Below are 18,511 nucleotides of genomic sequence, written 5' to 3'. Positions count from 1 at the left end.
TAAAAAGCCAGAATTGTCGTGCTGCAGTACATTAACAATTGGTTTAGACTGTCGAGTATCATAGAAATCTGAGAAAAGAGGTTTTAATCTTAATTAATTGGCTCTTAAAAGTAGTTTTGGCTGCTGTACTAGTATTATTAACATAAAAAACTTTAATGGTCTTCATGATGATCACATGTAGTGGCAGGACAAGTGGCTTTAAGCTGAAAGAGGGGAGATTTAGATTAGATATCAGCAGGAAATTCTTCACTGTGTGGTGGTGAGGCACTGGCCCAGGCTGCCTAGAGCAGCTGTGGGTGCCCCATCCCTGGCAGTGCCCAAGGCCAGGCTGGACGGGGCTGGGAGCAGCCTGGGCTGGTGGAAGGGGTCCCTGCCCATGGCAGGGGGTGGCACTAGGTGGTCTTTAAGGTCCCTTCCAACCCAAACCACTTGGGTTCTATGTTACAGGAATTCCTAATCACAGCTGTTTATCTCCTTAACCACGGTTAGCACTTGTAAAACACATAAAAAGACCCAGTCCCTCATTAAAATAAAGTACATCTAATGATTGTCTACTTTTGTATTTTAAAAGGAGAAGGATAGTATCTGACCAAGGTTATTTTAAAAAAAAAAAAAAAAAAAAAAAGGCAACCCCCAAGTTAACCCATAGAGGATGCTGGAGGACTTGAGCTGCCTTTCAAAAAATCAGTCTGAAATCAGCAAGAAGCGTGAAACTTAGCAAGTTTATCTGGTTTCTCTCACACACCTGGACAATAACTGATACATATGTTGTTCTACATTAAATATGGTTCATGCAGAGATAAAGAACAGGCAAAGCTAAAATACAGAGGGTTTGCTGGTTTGGTTTTTTTTTCTTCTAGCACTTGGCACTCGTTGTTGTTACAACCCTGGGCAGAAGGCAAGCTCCCAGTCGTACACACAGGTATTCACGGGAATGCTTTCCAAATTCAGCTGGTCAGTAATTACTGAAACCACTTTGAAAAGGATAAAAGGAGACAGCCTACAAGAAATTAATCATAACATAACCGCACTGGCCCAGTTGTGCTGGGATCTGAATTTGAGGGTGCAGCTTGGGGGAGTTACTGAGGAATCTGTCTTAAAAGTGGATGCCACAAGATGTAGAAGGTAAAGCTACAGCAGCAGAGAAACTTGAAAGCTCTTTGTTTGTTTGTTTGAAGGCAGGGAAAGAAGAGAAAGGACATTATAAAATCCCACATAAAGCCATGGAAAGGCAAGAGGAGAATGTGAAGTGTTGAACAACCGGTCTGGCAGCCAGCTGGGCACCCAGCACTTCCATCCCTGAGCCCAGCACAGCCATTCCCAAGTCCCAGTGCCAGGGAACCGAAGGATGTTTGCTCTGCAGCTGCACCTACCCCACCAGCTCTCTATAAGCACTTCCACATATCTGAGTGCTTCCCGCAGCGCGTGCTCCACCCTGGGGCTCTTGCACAGTATCATTTTCATCCATCAACTGAGTCAGGCCCAGACAGTCAAATCCAACATCTACTCCATCTCCTCTGGTCATAAAGCCTCCCCGAGAGTCACATATCCACCGAAACTACGGCAGCAGCTACCAAAGCCAGGCCTGCCCCAGGGCAATGTTAAAAATAGGGAGCTCCCAGAGGAATTGCTGCCACTAGGCACAGCAAAGGGAGAACCTGATACTGCTCCGGCTCCAACAGCTCCCTCCAGCCCGCGTGCATGCCTGGTCTTGACTCCTAATGACCGAAGGAGAGAGCTGAGCCACTCAACCAAGGCAGGTGCCTGGAACAAGACAAAGCAGGGCTGTACCCCTGTCCTTGACAGCTCCCTCCCCGCTTTAGGGTGGGCGGTCAGGGTCCCTCCAGCACTGGAAGTGTTCTTCTGCCAGGCAAAAAGTGTCCAAAAAAACCTGAAGGATGACTGGGGGACTCTGGAGTGCAATCGTGGCTGTCCCCTGCAGCGAGCCCCACTGCAGAAATTGCCCAAACAAAGCAATAACTGGTTCAGAAAGTCACAGCCCAAGGGAGCTGAGAATCAGGGCAACAGCCACGCCAACCTGCAGTGCCCCAGGGCCCGAGGCTGGTACAGACAGCTAACACGTCAGGGGAGATCCTCGGCGCACAGCCCCAGCCCCAGCGTGGGACCCTTGGGAGAAGTATCTCTGTGCAGGCATTGCAGGGATGGAGCCGCACAAAACCTGGGACACCCCAGGACCGACAGAGGTGACAGCACGAGACAGACATGGCCAGGCGCTGGCAGGCAAACCTGGATGTGACACAGCGTGCTGCCAGCCTGGCTGGGACACCAGTGATGGCGTGGAAAGGCAGGCATCTCCATGCTTGACTCACAGGAATCGACAGCCACGGGGGCAGCAGCAAAAGCAAGGCGGATTTTCTGGTGCTTTAGCATCGAAACACTTGTCTGGACAAGTACAACACCCCTGCTCCTTTACGGATGAACTGCCGTGGCTGGTACCACAAGCAACCTTTCTGCAGCACGAGTCTGGATCCAGCAAAAAGTGTAAACAAGTTGGAGGAAGAGAGGCAGGAGCAAGAAAAGCAGATGTTGTTGGGAAAGGAGTTACAGCCTGAAGGTGATGGGTAATGTAGAGAGAGGTCTTAGGCACCAGAGTCACAGACCAAAAGTACTCCCATGGGCTTCTCACAGAAGGGAGAACTCAGTGCCCAGAGAAATACAAGAAACAAAGCTGCAAGCAGAGATGGGAAAGCACATTATTATTCTGTTTTAAGTGCATCCACCCTTGGGACATCATCTCAAACCGCACCTCTGACTCCCCGCTGAAGTAAGGTGATCCCACTCCAGTCACAGATGTGCTGCCTTGAGATTTACCTTCAATCCAGTCCCACCAAAGCCTCACCAAGTTATTCCACAAATTCAAAGCACAGTTTCTGCTGCATTTCTCCATTTGCTGAAGTGTATTATATTTGCAAATAAGTGAATGATTTGGCTGTTTCCAAATGAGCTACATTGCTTTCACAGCACTGTATGCACACTGTGAAACTTTTTTTTTTTAATTGCAAAAATGGCTCAATGCTTTCGTCAACACCTCTCAAGCTCCACAGCACACAGAGCCCTATTATTACTGATATTAAAGGACAGTGCAAAGTACAGATTAGAGATTTATCCTATCTGGTCTGGCTCTGGGCTCACAATAGAAATTTTGTTGGTAGAAGAACCTACATGTGTAATACTTGGCTGAAAACTCAACTCTTGATTTTGTTGTATAAACCTTTAATTTTTATTATGGGTAAAAGAGAAGGGAGAGAGGGCAGACTCCTGGGGAGATTGTATGAATTTCACGATCACCCACTTCCTGGAGGACACTCCTTATTTTTTGCATACGCGCATAAGAACAGACTAGTTATTTAGCACACAAAGTCTATTTTCTTTGCTGCACATCAGCCAACACAGTACACGCCAACTGCGGCAAGAACAACAGATGAAAACCACAGACACAGTGCTAAGCAACTTGTTCAGCAATGCTCAAACTCGCATGTAAACAAGAGAGATTATGGGTTCCCAAGGCCCTCGCCAGAGAGGAATACAGGGATAGTTTCACCCTGCTGCACTGGGATTTGCATATACTCTCCATTCTGGGAAGCTGACATGTAATACACTGCCATTAGATTTCTCAAATCCCTGTGGAATAAAGGACCAGGGTTAAATAGAACATTGCAAACATCCTTAATGATTTCAGAAACCTGTAAGGCCTAGGAGACTCTGAAACTGCAATTTCTGAGTGCAGAGCAGGAAATCAGCACAGGATCAGGGCCAAGAAAACATGCTTATGCTTCTTTCAGCCCTGTGTGGCAGAAAGCCTTACTTTCCCTTAGAAGAGCTAATGATTGCAAAATACTCTGTTCCTCTGTCTGTTATGTCCATAACTCATAAAATCATTTTTACAGAAGTTTTCACCCAAAAGGATGCTACAGAATTCACAAGCTTCCCTTGCTAAGCAATACAGACGTGCAAGTGTCCTTTGCTGCTGAAAACAAAAAAAAGTCAGCTCAAATGAAATGTGATAGCTCTTTAATGGTACAGAGCTCTCCCGCTGGATCCAGCTCCAACAGACTCGCCAGTACAGCTCCAGGTTCCATCAGAGGAGTTGCCTGCTTTGGTGGAGGGAGAAGGAAGCATTCATTTTTGACAGACAAATGCTACAGCTGACAAAAAAAAGCCAAAACCAAAACAAACTACTGATGAAATACATAGGACTGGGGCTTGTTCTCTCTGGCAAACCAGGCAAAAAAAACATCGCAACAATACATAAATGAAGGCAACATAGTGACAGATTTCTACAATATGCCATATGCTGTCACTTCTTACCTCCTTGAAACTTGCTTTTCTAGTCCTTCAAAGTTTTGTCTCATTAACTTCCCTGTCACTGTTCTGATTTAAGAATGTCCTTGTTAAAACTAAGACACCTGTAAGCCTTCCCTGGGCACTCTTGCCTCTTACTGGGAAAAACCACGTGATCTTGGCATTCATTCCATATAAAGTGACAGATGCTGCTGAAGAAAGTATGACAAAACTTCCCATCCTCCTGCAATTCAAAATTCCATCTCCCCAGCTGTAAAAATATAGTTAGGAATAGCAAGAAAAGAACACAAAAGCTAAGGCTGATTTCTTTCAGGTTATGTATTTATGGAATACTTGCTTTGGAACAGAGGTGATCACTGCTCACGGTTTCTATTGTGCTTTCCTGGATATCCTCAAGTCAGCTGCAGATACCACATTAACCAGCTCGGCTCTAGAAATGAGCTGCCAGTTAACTGCTGCTGCACTGACAGCCAGGGAGTTCTGACACATAAGACAGGTCCTACACACACAGGCTTTTTGGACAGCTGATGCAGTTTTACTTTTGGTAACAGAATATTGCATTTGTAAAAAAATACAGATATTTGGCTACCTGAATCAATGTTAAGGTAGATAAAGTTTTGATCTTTAACTCCACGGCAGTGTCAACTTAAGTATGCAAGTGTGTAGGACCAGAAACAGGCCAGAGACTCCAGTATCTGAAACAGCACTAGAACCCACAGCTATATATGGCAGGCAATTAGCATTTACATAGTTAAGCCTCAAGACAATCCATGGCTGGTGCGTCTCACCAACTAGCAAAACAGGTATTTTGCTCTTAGCCTTAGCTGAGTGGATTTGCTGGAAGCAACCTCTGCCTCTCTGTCACACTACCTGCATGCCTCTGTCATGCCCGTCTAACTGCACTTTCAGTTTGTGAAGCTCTTCGATCTCCCGGTTGTGGCGCTCCGTTTTGTGCCGCACCAAAGAGCGGTAGAAGTGAATGGTGAAGACAACAAAAATCAGACCCACTGGGACCATGATGATGGTGGAGACCAGTGCTGACTGCCAACCCGCGTGGCCGCTGGGCTTCTCGACGTTGGTGGTCTCATTTTTCAGGATGGAGCCCACAGGCAGGAATTTTATCCAGCACAGAAGCACAACTTCTGCAAGGAAAAGGAGGATCCCCAAGACAGTGGAGAAGCCCCACGCCAGCTCAATGTAGGGATGCATGCGCTCATGTGGGGACTCACTGATGGAGTTCAGGTTGTGGATGTTGCTCACTGCTTCCACGTTAGGCAGGATGCAGGTGCTGATGAGAAGGGCAAAGAGATGAACTGCAACCAGCACTGTTGTGCAGGCACTGAAAGCAATCAGCAGCATCTGGGGGTACTTGTACTGCACCTCCAGCTGCACCTCCACCATGGCAACCTGGGGAGAAAGGAACAAAAAGCTTGTCACCATCTGTTAGTTCTCCTCTTTTCAAGGCTTTCATCCAGGAAAGCATCTTTATTCAGGAAGAGCACCTAAGGTCAAGTATACACTCAAGTGCTTTTTGGAATGGCAGCCTACATGGATCATTTCTGTTTCCCATGAAGCCGTACACGCAGTCTGCAGCTTGGCCTTCCTGAAGGCTCACGTGCATGGTTCTGCGCTGTAGTTTTCTGAAATAACGTTATCTCTCCTTCCAACCATGAGCCATACGAACTGCATCAAACCAAACACACAACAGAAGGAACTCATTAGACAACAAGTGGAGCTTGGAGGCAGCTGACAGCCTGCTAGCCCGCCTGCCCATCACACGTTCTCCTTCCGCTCATTACTTGCAGCTGCGGTGCAGGAAGTTTCAACTTCAGGCGCATAAAGAAAAGCAAAAGCAAGCAGCTCTTCTGGCCAGCAGCCAGCAAGGTTTCACTACCCCTCCATGGGAAGCATGCAAGCTACTTCACAATTTAAGTTAGTCCATAGTTAAAACAGCTGCCTTCTATTCTCAGAACACTGTATGTTTGTTTTTATTACAAATATGCCCAGATACAAGTTATTTATATCCTCAAATTTCTCCCTTGAGAGCTAATAACCTACTGATACGCTCAGCAGAAGTGGACAGCTACTGACTTACGGGTGTGCTCAACAACTCAGATAGGGTTTCTCAAAACAAGATCTATTATAGAGTAAGTCTCTAAAGCTGTCTATTTCTTATTTAATCAAATAAAGCTTAACAAGCAGAGTAAGTGCAAGAGAGCAGGGAAGTCTTCTGAGATCAGAACTGGAGTCCTACTACAGGGCTGTTAACTGGTTTTGCAGTTAACTTGACCTACCTTGAAGTAAAATAGTATTTGCGTGTGGTGGCATCCCTGAAAGGACTGCAGAAACCTTTTGGTAAGAGAAGCCACAAAAAGAGCTGTCAAGACTATCAAACATTCCTCTCTAGCAGCTTGCTTGGCTCTGCAGCTGCACTTCACGATTTGCACAAATACTACCTTGCCTGGCAGCAGGCAAAACCTCTGGTGATCCCAGACGACCTGCCGCTCAGCTTGCCGAGGACACGTTAAGGAGAGAAGCCGATGCCTGGACACCTGCCTCAGGGCAGTGCCTCTCAAGACCATCACGAGAAGGGCAAAGTCTGAACAAGCAGCTCATTTCTAGGGGGCAGATGGATTTTGCAGAACAGACTCACAATTACTTTATCCAGACTTTGCATGAGACCACCACTAGGCAGCCGTTTCAGGTTCTATAATAATCTGCACCATTCACTCTGGTATTATTTGTTATTAATATTATTTAGGCACTGGAAGATCAGGCGTACACTCATGCTGTCCCTTGGTGGTAGCCCTGAAAAGGATTAAAGGGGATGGAAACAAGTGCCTACGTTGGCATGACTGCTGCCTTACCTGCATTTACTTTGAAACCATCAGCAGCCTGAACAAGGGGATCACAGTCAAGTCTGAACACATTTAGCAGCAACCAAGATGTAACGCATGTGTTTGTGGTGGCATGTGGTCAACCTCTACAAATCCAGATTTTACACCTACCTCCGCTATTTAGGATACCACTATTTAGCAAAAATACTGTGACAGCCCCTGGATGTTCCCAGCCTTTTGTTCCTATTATGAACATGTGGGGTTCTTTTTTGTTTGTTTGTTTTTTAAAGGTTCCTGTTCACAGTTTACAGTAGTTCTTGTATAGCAGAGAAAATAACAATGCAGGAGTGGCTATCTATTACAAGGTCAATTTAATTAAAGCACAATACACATTGCCTTGTATACGTTCTTTTTGCAATTCCTCTTATATTGATTCCAGGAGATCAGAATTATTCTCTGCGGCCCTTTTCTGTACAACAAATTTGTACAGTGCTGTGATTGTCAGTCACACCCTATCAGCCAGGAAAAGCTGCAGCGATATTGTTCATTATTGGGTGCTGTAACACCCAGAAACATAGTATTCAGCAAGCCGAATCGGAATTGTACCTGCATGTTCAATTTATAGCTTTATATTAAAGCTGAGAGCCTGGCTGATGTCAACATATCAATTTCTACTTGTTATTCTTCGCATGAGCAGCACTTTTCAGCTAATTGGATGTTTCCTCCCAGACTAACCTACTCCCTAGGGCTAGCTTCAGCTGTGCAATGTGATGAATTTTTAACACTGACTGATGGCTCAGTAAGAGGTATTTCAGAGAAAAACATCAACAATCCAGACAGGGAAGCAAGGCAGAAAAACAGTTCATTTAACCCGAACAAGTACTGGAAAGGTGAGTGAGCTGTTATCGTTTACCCTGTACACACTGTCATGTCATTCTCTGACCGGGATAAGAGAAAGAGGACAAGCTGACATAACCCATTTAAAAATCATTAAATATGCTGCTTAGTCTGTAAAACTATTAATATGTCATGTTTGATACAATTATACTTTTCCATGACACAGCCCCCTTTATCTTAACCTCTTCCAGAAGCCAAGGTGTCAAGGGCTTGGCTTTGCATGACACTGAGCACTCTGCCAAGCCGCAGAGTATTCCAGCATAGGCTTAATTTTAAGCTTGAGAATCACCCTGTTGAACTCCACACTCACAGGTTTGCTAAAGGCCCAAGTATTCAGAAAATTTTAGAATTAAATTGCAATTAAATGACATGCAATTATGGCTTGGAGTTTTTTTAGACCAGTATAGCCCAGATTGTCCACAACAAATGTGATGCTCATCTTGAGGAATTTAGACCAGGGTAGATAGTATCGGGCAAAAGGATGACAAATGGCTTAACCATGTTAAATTCACACAGATGGTTTGGCAGCCTGTAAAAACAATCACTCCAGTAGATCTGTTAGGCAGGGTTCTTATTTTTGGTTTGGTTTTGTTTTGTAAATCAAATACATATCCTACAGCAATTAGATGAGTATTGAGAAGACTTATCAGCGGTAATAGCTCTTACTTCCATCAGGAAAATTATTAAGGAGGTTTCCTAAGCTCCCTCAGTCTCCTTCACCTGCAGCCTCCCTGGGGCAAACGCAGTACCCCTACAGCCCACCTCCAAAGAGACCTGGCACTGGAAAGGACCCACATTCTCCTGATCTGCCCAATGCTCTGCCAGAAATACCAGAGACAGCACTGAGTAACGAGGAAGGTTCACATTATTCTGCAGCCTGTCCAGAAGGAGCTGGATCAAAGCCACTGCCTGTTGATTAAATATCCATCAGCTTGTAATAATCTTCAGCCAATCTGGAACTGGCTTGAATCAAACATACTGACAGGGAAGTAAATAAAGCAATAGCCAAGCGCTGTATGTCATTTGTTTATGTAGCAAAATCCACCCAGGGCTTCAGGGGAACTATTTAAGTAACTTCTCTACTTTCATCAATAGCCAAATAGATGCTCTTATTAGAGAGCAAACATCCATGTAACAAATCTCTGCGTGCCAAATTACCAGCAGAGAACTAACACAGTAGGAATAGATACCTCAGCTTTCACTGGAAGGTCCAGTACGATCAGCTGAGAAAAGCTTGCTATAAAAGAGAATTCTTTATTGCAAAAATTTCAATTCCAACAACTACTCATTTATTATGTTAAGCTGCTGATTGCAATTAACATTACTCATACCTATGTGTTTGCATTTTAAACAGTCTAAAGAGAATAGAAGTAAAATGGTTAATTTTGTGTGTTCACGAAGGACTTCCAGCAACTTTCTGTTGTGCGAGTTGAGAAGGCAGGCTTTGTTTTCAGATATGTGGTTCAGCCCTGCAGTGTGGGTGGGCCACAAGTGCCCCCTCCCCTCCACAGCCCCAAGTCCCAGTGGTGCCAGCAACAGCACACCCCGGCATGGGCACCTGCTTGTGTAACCACGCTGCCTGGGTGGATCAGTTCAGAGCAACACAAAATGTTAATTTAATATTCACGTTGAAGAGAACGGTCACAAATGCCTAACACAGGACTAAGGCAACCCAGAGGCACAAAGGGCAAGCACACGAGCAGCTTTTAGAGTAAGAAAGCTTCTGAGTGAAAGAAGTCTAACAGGAGAGCAATCAATTTTCTCAAAATGAGGAGGTACCTTCTGCCATTTCAGCACACAAGCTTGATTATAAACCAACATATGCTGTGTGAAAAGTCTGTACAAGCATCGCTTGCATGCAGTCAGCAAGCGGAGAGGAACTGCAAAGCGACCAAGCACCCTCTCTCCCCTGCAGCCTGCTCCCACTTAACTCCCCACTTGCATTTTTCCAGCTTCACTTTGGGTGACCAATTTTGTCATCCCAGACTGTTGTAATGTTACAGATGATTCATGTTCTTGGGGATTGGGGGAGGAAAAAGCAGTGGAAGAAGCTAAACCAAGGAAAGCTATCTGAAAAGTTCTTGAGATCTGTCTCCCCCCCAGTTTCTGAGCTGCAGGATGCAACATCACATCACATCCCACTCACTCAGGTGCTGCCCTCTGCATTCAGCTGACAGACCTCAGGAACAACCAGACCTGCCCATTTCCCGAGCAGAAAACCCCCCAAACAGGTTTCAGTTCTCCATCCCAAAAAGCAAGAACTGGAGGGAAGATGAAGACACTCACACTGACACAGCACTGCCGTGTTTTGCAAACACCACAGCTCACACCAGACCACTGACTGCCTCTGTTTTGTTTATTCGCTTGCTCCCTGACATGGTTTTGACCTGTGCAAATAGCTTCCAGATAACACCCAAACGCTGCATAGAGGAAACCAGGTACTGGGGATTATGCCCAACAGGCAGCACTGACAAAAATATGCCAAGTTTGGCTCCCTACAGTCCTCTGACAGCAGCTCCAAGGCTGCAGGGCCTCTTCTCGCACCTCAGTGTATAACACTATCTCCCCAATCATGCTATGCAAACTTTGCTCTGGCAGACCGTGACCCAAACTCCACCTTATTTTAGACAGCATGACCTGAAAAAAACCCCACACAGGAATTAAGACAATGTTCAGGACCACAGCAACCACAAGGGCCCAGAGGAGCTCCACGCCCAAGTGCAACCTCACACGATCACAGCCAGCAACAACGGCCTCGGAGAGCCCGGATCCTGTATTGTTTAGTACTGCTTACTCGTTGAGCAGTTAGGATCACTGGCAGGTAGGGGATTAGTATTTTTAAAGAGCTGACTTGGAAGTGTGCAGCTTGACTGCCAGGCAGCTCATGTATCCTTGCTGCCTTGAGAGAGCCAGCCTCAAACTTAGCAGCAGCAGCCAAAGAGAAGCCCCCAGGCAGATGCCTCCTGCCTCTTCAGAAAACAACAGTACATCCTGCTTCTCCTCTGGAGGAAAACACCAGATAATAGATGATTTTTTAGAGAAACAAAACATTCATGATCAGAAAGGGTTGCTACAAAATACACATACCATTGCAAATCCAGAGAGCAGAGCAGACGTTCTGCTGGAAGCTTTCAGTTTGGCTCGGCTCAGGTACAGTTTTCTCCATGAAAGGGCTTGAACAGAGTGGTGGTTTGACGTGACCAGCTCCAGATAGCTGCGCCGCACCCAGTCCCGATAATCCATGCCTTTTGTGCCAGGTTCAGAGCAGCAAGCAGGAGTGGAAGGATCCACCGGAACGTTTAATTCAGAACTCATGATGAGAGAAATGCTGAGGGAACAAAACAGTCACTTTGAAAAGGAGGCAGCAGGCAGGAAAAGCATCAACTACTGGAAATGTTATGTTTAAACTAAGTTGCCTTCGGTCAGTAGAAAAATGATGGACCAAATACCATCACACTTGCAAGGCAAAGAACAGAGAAAGACCATCCGTAATTGCTAAAAATGTCCATGAGAACCAGAAAAGATTACACAAGTAAACCCAGGAGCTACTCCAGCAGGAATACAGGAAGGCTGCACAGCATCTGGCTTTTCATTTCGAAGCTGGCATCTTAACTTTCCCCTCTAATTCCTCCTTGCTAATAAAAAATTTTAGATAAAGACACTTTGGCAATAGGGCCCACATCTTACCTTTTGTTTTAAGCTGACAGTTAATTTCACAGCACATCATGGATTGGCTACAAATGCATCCCCTTAGAGCACTGAAGTAATGTCAGCTAGCACGTTCAGGGAGTCACTTTTTGCTTTTTCTTTGCAATTCTTTTTTTTTTCCCCAGTTAAACCATTGCTCATCATAGCTCAGTTCGGACGGGCACAGTTCTTCCCCAATAGTCAGAGCTGAATGCTGTACAGGGTTAACAAATTAACTTCCCAAGCTTCTGCAGTGGGAAGCTGAATTTCCTGAACCACTCGCACTCCACTTATCAGCCATATCAGCCCGAGAATCCTGATCCCTTGCTTCCACTGGTGGCTCTTAGCATGAGGAAAGGAAAAGACAATTCCAAGCGGAAAAGCAAGCTGCCTTCCAGGAAGTTTCAGCATCCTCAGATTCAAAAGATTACACTGAAAGATGTAAGAAAGCAGCAAGACTATTTCAGGTGGTGAGTGTCCCAGCCACCAGCAGAGGCAAACGCAAGGTTCAAACCACCTTACACCACAACGTAGCCAGGCTGCTGCCAAACGGCTCCAGTGATCTCCATGCCATCCACAGACACAGAACAGAATTCACCAAATGTTTTGAGCCAAAACTTCTCAACACTGACAAACACCTGAAACTAGATGTTTAAGTCAGCCTTCCAAAGAACAGAAGTCATGATTCTCTGATTAATCCCCACACTCACAATTCTGCCACCGACCACCACGACAGTGGCAGGTAGCAACACCAGAGCTGCACCACACAAGACCCTTCTGGCTCTAAGTACTTACCAGTTCCTAGGAGGAGATGCATGCCCAGAATCACACATGGTGTAGTACTAATTAGTCCCAGTGCCACACCTCAAGGTCACAAGCACCTTGCTGTTCGCTTGAAAGGAGCCCCAGCCCTGCCTGCATCCCCCCCCAGCTCTCCACGTACGTGGACCACACAGTGACAGCTAATAAACCCACGTTCGCTGTGAGATTTGACAAAGTGGCAAAGATAAAAAGGACACCAGCTGCCCACAACACCACACACTATTGCTAAAAAGGAACAAAGCTGTTGGGGGCACAGGAACAAAGATTAGAGTGCAGCAGCAAATAAAGCATTCCAGGTTGTCCATCCCTCCAGAGCATGGTGGGGTTTCAGAGCCCAGCCCCATCAGATATAATAAGAATGGCAGCAAGGGCACAACATGGTGACTTCTGGGCAGCTTTTGATCAGGCCACTAGTACAGCCCCTGAAGGGCTTCAGGATGGCTCCCAAATTGTTCTGGAGTTTTCAAATTATTAAAAAGAAAAGGAAATGAAAGCATAAAAGAACTGCCATGCAATCATAAAACCAAAACCAGAATAACAGGGACAAACCTACCTGCTTGCTCTGTGTTTCCAGTAAAGCCAAGAATCACCTACTTTACAGAAAAAAAAAAAATAAATCTCCCCAAGTCTCCTGGGAGGATCGGAGGCAGAAGCATTCTGTGAGCAGCAAAATTACAAAGCTGTTTCCTGTGACAACATCCTGTGTGGATTCTGCAATGTATAGTGTGGGGTGAACTTACTAGCTTTGTCCTTAGCTGGGACACCGACAGCCTCTACCATGCCATTTGTTTTCACAAAATACGTAGGAACTTTGGATGTAGGAAACTTGAACCCCTGGGACAAATTCCATTGAAAAGACAAATGAATTCAGAGGTTACAGAGGGAGAGCAAGAGTACCCAATCACATCTGCTTCTTTCCTTAGAAAAATAAGCTAAAAATACCACAAGGATGAATTTTCACTCTGGAGCTGCTTAAGAGATGTTCCCAAATAAGTAAACTACTTCAGAATAAAACCCATAAACACAAACACAGCCCAAACAGGCAGTAACAAGACAGCAAACTCACCTTGCTGGCTACAGACATGGAGGGACTGGGTGGAGGGCTCTGAGGGCTGAAACACAAGACCAAAAAAAGCATCATTTTACATGCACTGGATCTTCAGCAGTTTTACTCTGGAAATACTTTTCAGCCAGTTATCTGCATCAGGGGAAGAGTTATTCTGGCAATCTCATGTTCCTGCCTTGCAACGATAAAGGTTTAGGATGCTTGCTCTTACAGAAGTAACTATCCTACAGGGTTTTACCACACAGAGCTGTTGAGTTTTGGATGGAGAGCCAAGACTTTCCCAGGAGACCTCTTCCTTAGCCTAACAGCCAGCTCTGGCGGAGTCCATCCCAGCTGTGTCTTTACTCACTTCCGTTGCAGCACCGATGCGTTTGACCCTGCTTGGTTTCACACCGCTAAAGACAGAAAGCTCTCTGCCATTACTACCTCATATTGATCTGGTTAATCTGTCCAGTGCTGTCCTTTAGAGCAGCCAGCGTAGCAGGGAAAGCCTTCAGCGCGCCTTACATCTCAGCTGCCCCCGTGCAGTTGCAAGCACACGTGCGGGGATTTCTTCACAGCAAGGGACGAAGCAGAAGCCCGCCAGGGCTGAGATATGCAGATCCCCCCTCCCACTGCCGGCGTGCTCTGAAAATTGCCTGCAGAGCGCTGCCTCAGCAACACTGCCAGCTTCTCTGCCTGGCTTCAGGATGCCGCCCCCCCACCCCCTCAGACCCAGGTTTCTGCTCCACACCCTGAGACTGACCTGTAGACCATGGCTAAGCTTAACCCCAGGCCCTACTACTCCCCCTTCTTCTGCCATTCTGGGCCCCCCAGGCTCATGCCCTCTTTGTTACGGGGAACCCCTTCCCATGTTGCAGCACCCCTGGGATGTCACACCACCCAGTCAGGATGTGAACGGCCCACGGCTGTGACCACCCTCATGGCAGCACACTGCAAGCAGGGCATCCCCTCCTGAGCAGGATGTGACCCCCTTGGCCCACCACCACCACCGCTAGGATCCTACTCACAAGGGCACTGCCTGAACAGGGGCTTTCTCCTCCTGCTTGCCAGCTGCCCCCAGTACACCCCGGGCAGGATGGGACCCGACATAGCAAGGATCTCCCCTCCAACAGCACCCTCAGACAGGGTGTCAGTCCCTCAGGCCAGGACGAGACCCTCCCCTCCAAAGGCACCCTGAATAGAGGATCCTTCCTAGGCAGGATGTGACCTTTTACCACCGGATCCCTGTGCGGCAATCCCAAGGATCTGCCGCATCTCCTCAGGCAGGACGCGACCCACTCCCTCCCCACAGCTGGGATCCCCCCTTGCCACGGCACCCTGGGTCAGGGACTTCCCCACACCATAAACTGGAGAAGTCTCCCCTACAGCACCCCCAGCGAGAGGATCCCTTTGTCAGTGAGCTCCAAACCACTGCCAGGCAGGATGGGACCCCCCTTCTCCGCCCACAGCAGACCCTTCCCGCTCACCCCACCACCCCCAAAAGGGGACTACCCCCAGCTAGGCAGGATGGGGGTGCCTACCCCTACCCCATCCCCAGCAGGAATTCCTGCAACCTGGGCAAGATGAGGCACGTACCCCCCACCACCACCCCGGGCAGGGGAAGCCCCATCCAGGCAGGGTAAAACCAACCCTAGCCCCCGCCCGCAGCACCCCGGGCACGGGATGCCTCTAGCTGGGCAGGATGAGACCCCTCTCCCCCCGGAGCACCCCGGGCAAGAGATGCTCCTATCTATGCAGGACGAGCCCCCCCCCCCCCGCCCCAGACACCGCGGGCTGGACGAAGCCCGCTACCCCAGAGCGCGGGAGCCGCCACCCCGGGCAGGATGAGACACCCCCCCACACCACCACCACCACCTCCCAGCCCCCGGGGTAGGGGCCCCCCACCCGGGCAGGATGCGGCGCCCCCGGGGCCGCGGGGGCGGGCCCTGGCTCACCGCGCTGGCTGGCCAGGGGCCGGGCCGGGTCGGGCGCGGCGCCCCGGGAGCGCCCGCCGCCGGCTGCCGAGTGCCGGAGCCGCCTCCGCCGCTGCCACGGCAACGCCGGGCCCCCGCCACGTGACCCGCAGGAAATGGGGGGGCGGGCCGCCGCCCCGCCCGCCGCACGTGACCGCCGCCTCATTGGGCCGTGGCGACGCCAAGCTCCGCCCCTTCGGCAGCGGGGCGGGGCCTGCGGGGGGGCACGGAGGGGGCCGGCTCCCCCGCCGCCTCCCCCTGCGGAGCGCCGGGCACTGGGGGCCGGGGCTGCCCGCCCCCGGCCGGCCCCGCTGGGGGGAGCCGCGGCCTCCGCTCGCCCCCGCACCCCCGGAGGCGGTGTGGGGGCGGTGTGTTGCTACCCGGGGGAATGTACCTAGCGGTTACAGAGGAAGGACATCCCGAGCTGTCCCCAGCGCCTCCGGGGCCGCGGAGCCGTTCCAGCAGCGGGCTGGGATCCAGGGGGCCGCAGCCCTCGGAGCTCCCTCTGTGAACATGCATCTGTAGGAAAAAAAATCACGTCTGCGGCTCCCTAAATTCATGGTCGGGGTGACACCCCACCCCACCCCCCTTCTCCGCTGGTAAAAACGTTATTCGGTCAGGACCTTGCATCTCTAAATCTTTCCACAGAGAAGGTATTGGTGCCGTGGGATGTAAACGTGCTTTTATTACAGGTATTAATTATACAGCAAAAAGTCGCGACTTACATAAGTCAAAAGGCAGTGCCGACTTCGGCCTCCGCCGCCGAGCCGCAGCATCCTCTGGCTGAAGCACAGACAGGGCTCCCTGCGTAAAGGAGGGCGGTGGAAGCCAGACTGCCATCTCCCTGCATTCCTCCTCTATTGACTCAGCAGGAAATCCTGTATAAACCCATCAAAAGAGCAAGGATAGGGACAGACTTAAGTAAAGGAGGAGGGAGTTCCTTCCCTGAAAATGAGATAAAGAAAATGCTGAAAGGCAGTACAACGGGTCAGCTTTATCACACAGTAAGCTTTATCACACGGTAATCCCATCTTCCTGAATTCCCTTCTGCCTGGGGGAGGGAAAAGACAGAGGAAAAGAATTCCTAAAAACTTATTAAAGAGACAAATACATTTGTTATCCCGAGTGTGCTTTTCACCTTCGAGATTATGAATACCTCTGCTTGGTTTCAGCACTAACGCTGCTGTGTTTCGGGCTCCCACACTTGCATGAACACATGTAGAAACGGAACAGCAGCAGACTTTAGCCCCTGAAAGATTAGTCTCCATCAGAGAAAGGAGAGGGACTCCTCTAGAAAAGAATCTAGAGCAAGAATTTAAAATTTAACGTAAGCAGGTCAAACTCATTAGCAGTTTCAAGCCTCGTAAGTTATTACTGCTTTTTCAGTGCCATATTTGGAGCAGGAAGCAATTGTAGAGTTGTTCCTCATTTTACTACACATGGGAGCACATCTCTTTTGTTTTACTCCGTGGATGACGTGTTCCCCGTTTTGAGGTCACAGAGTGCTAGCATTTTGTCTTAACAAAGCAATATCCCTTTAAATGCTCACTCTGAAGTGCCTTTATATTCTCCAGACATAGCACCGACACAAACCACCACAACATGGCATAGTATTTTTCACAATTCATAGCAACACCTACCAAATACAGCTCCTACCGCTACACTCAGCCACCCCAGCAAGAAAGACCGTAAGGCAGATACCACCTTCAGCAACACAGTCTCTTTGCTTTTTCTGGATTTCACCTACAAACTTAGCATTCCTAGAAAATGAAGAGTATAAATAATTCAGCATGCGTAACGATGGCGTCTTAAGGATGCAGGATGAGGCCACACAACCTGAATTTGCTTAGTTCACCAAGATAAACTCAAGCCCACCTTCCTCAAGATAGAGAATTGTGTCCTCATGCAGCAACATCTGCTCTACTTAATGCAAAACAGCACTTATTTATTCAGCTCAAAAGCCTGACAAGCTCAGAGGCAGAACAGTCTTTGTTTATTTGTGAGACTCTCACTTTTTGTCCATCCACAAAAGTCAAGAAACATCACAATCTTTTTCTGGCTCACCCTACCACACAGACATATCAACAGGGTTTACCTGCCCTAAGGGGCATTCAAGTGAAGCAATCCTCATAACTCACCTCTCCACAGGGAAAATGCCAACAACTGCAGAACATCCACTCTGCATCTTCAGCGGCAGAGAATGAAACACCCTCACAACGTACTCTTTAGACCAGCCTCCATGGAGATTAAGCAGAAAAATTCCATGCAGATCACTAATCTGGGGAGGGGGATACTGACCTTACAGCCCAGAAGTTATCCAGCTCTAAAGTCTTTGGGTATGTACAGGGTAACTTAACACAAATGTCACTTGCACTTGATCACATCTGCTTCCCTGCCGCCACGATAATACCACTGAGAAGCCATTACACAAAGCCAGCTCAGATAAAATGCAGGATTTCTGGCAGCACTTTTCAACAAAGGCTAAATCTAAAAAGAGATTCTCCCTTTTTATTGTTTTTGCTTTAAATAATTTGGCATAAACAAAGGCTTGAGAAAAAGTAGCACCGCATTCTGGATGCCGAGGTCCTGGGATGAGCATGTCTGAATGATAGCAGGCACTTCTAATAAAGATACACTGAAAAGACAACAACCTAATTTACAAATAAAACAGCCACTGCATATGCTTTCATTTAAGCACCAGTAAGTATATATACGGATGTTATGATTCCCACCAGGGAACCTGCAGTTCAAAGCAGAGAGCTCAAGCAGAGAGAAAGGCAGGTGTCATTACATGAAGCTGAACACAAGCAAAACCATTCCATTCCAAGCTTTTCTGCCACAGGATTTGGAGGCTTAACAGCTGTGGTCTTTTGGAAAAGATATTGTTCCAATCCAAAAGCAAAAATTAAATGAAATGCAGCTAC

The 18,511-nt window shown here is 47.8% G+C and overlaps 2 protein-coding genes across 6 annotated transcripts; one reads left to right on the top strand and one right to left on the bottom strand.

Moving 5' to 3' along the window:
• The first annotated feature begins 959 nt into the window (after positions 1–959).
• LOC129736439 (uncharacterized) lies at positions 960–2,403 on the top strand. The gene has a single exon (XM_055715088.1). It carries the CDS (start codon positions 1,349–1,351, stop codon positions 2,255–2,257), a length of 909 nt encoding a protein of 302 aa, XP_055571063.1. The 5' UTR covers positions 960–1,348; the 3' UTR covers positions 2,258–2,403.
• A 1,612-nt stretch (positions 2,404–4,015) lies between these two features.
• ORAI2 (ORAI calcium release-activated calcium modulator 2) lies at positions 4,016–18,505 on the bottom strand. Of its 5 annotated transcripts, none has more exons than XM_055715107.1 (5): positions 16,313–18,505; positions 15,982–16,106; positions 13,633–13,678; positions 11,145–11,385; positions 4,016–5,730 (listed from the first exon to the last, which is right to left on the bottom strand). In XM_055715107.1, the coding sequence occupies exons 4-5, from the start codon at positions 11,370–11,372 to the stop codon at positions 5,185–5,187; spliced, it is 774 nt and encodes a 257-aa protein (XP_055571082.1). In that variant the 5' UTR covers positions 11,373–11,385; positions 13,633–13,678; positions 15,982–16,106; positions 16,313–18,505; the 3' UTR covers positions 4,016–5,184. The 5 variants fall into 5 exon arrangements, with proteins under 5 accessions (XP_055571082.1, XP_055571097.1, XP_055571073.1 ...); XM_055715122.1 differs by lacking the exons at positions 15,982–16,106; positions 16,313–18,505 and adding exons at positions 13,120–13,277; positions 15,570–15,726; XM_055715098.1 differs by lacking the exons at positions 15,982–16,106; positions 16,313–18,505 and adding an exon at positions 15,570–15,726.
• Positions 18,506–18,511: the final 6 nt, after the last annotated feature.

The sequence above is a fragment of the Falco cherrug genome, chromosome 1 (assembly GCF_023634085.1).
Source record: "Falco cherrug isolate bFalChe1 chromosome 1, bFalChe1.pri, whole genome shotgun sequence".
In the NCBI taxonomy this organism is placed as follows: domain Eukaryota; kingdom Metazoa; phylum Chordata; class Aves; order Falconiformes; family Falconidae; genus Falco; species Falco cherrug.
The sequence above is the reverse complement of the archived record's forward strand: the minus strand, read 5'-3'. Positions and strand labels throughout refer to the sequence as shown.

Coding starts and splice junctions, on each gene's coding strand:
- ORAI2 (XM_055715107.1), bottom strand. CDS start 11,372: ATGAGTTCTGAATTAAACGTTCCGGTGGATCCTTCCACTCCTGCTTGC. Junction 5,731..11,144: donor TGCTCTCTGGATTTGCAATG/GTATGTGTATTT, acceptor CTTTCTCCCCAG/GTTGCCATGGTGGAGGTGCA.
- LOC129736439 (XM_055715088.1), top strand. CDS start 1,349: ATGTTTGCTCTGCAGCTGCACCTACCCCACCAGCTCTCTATAAGCACT.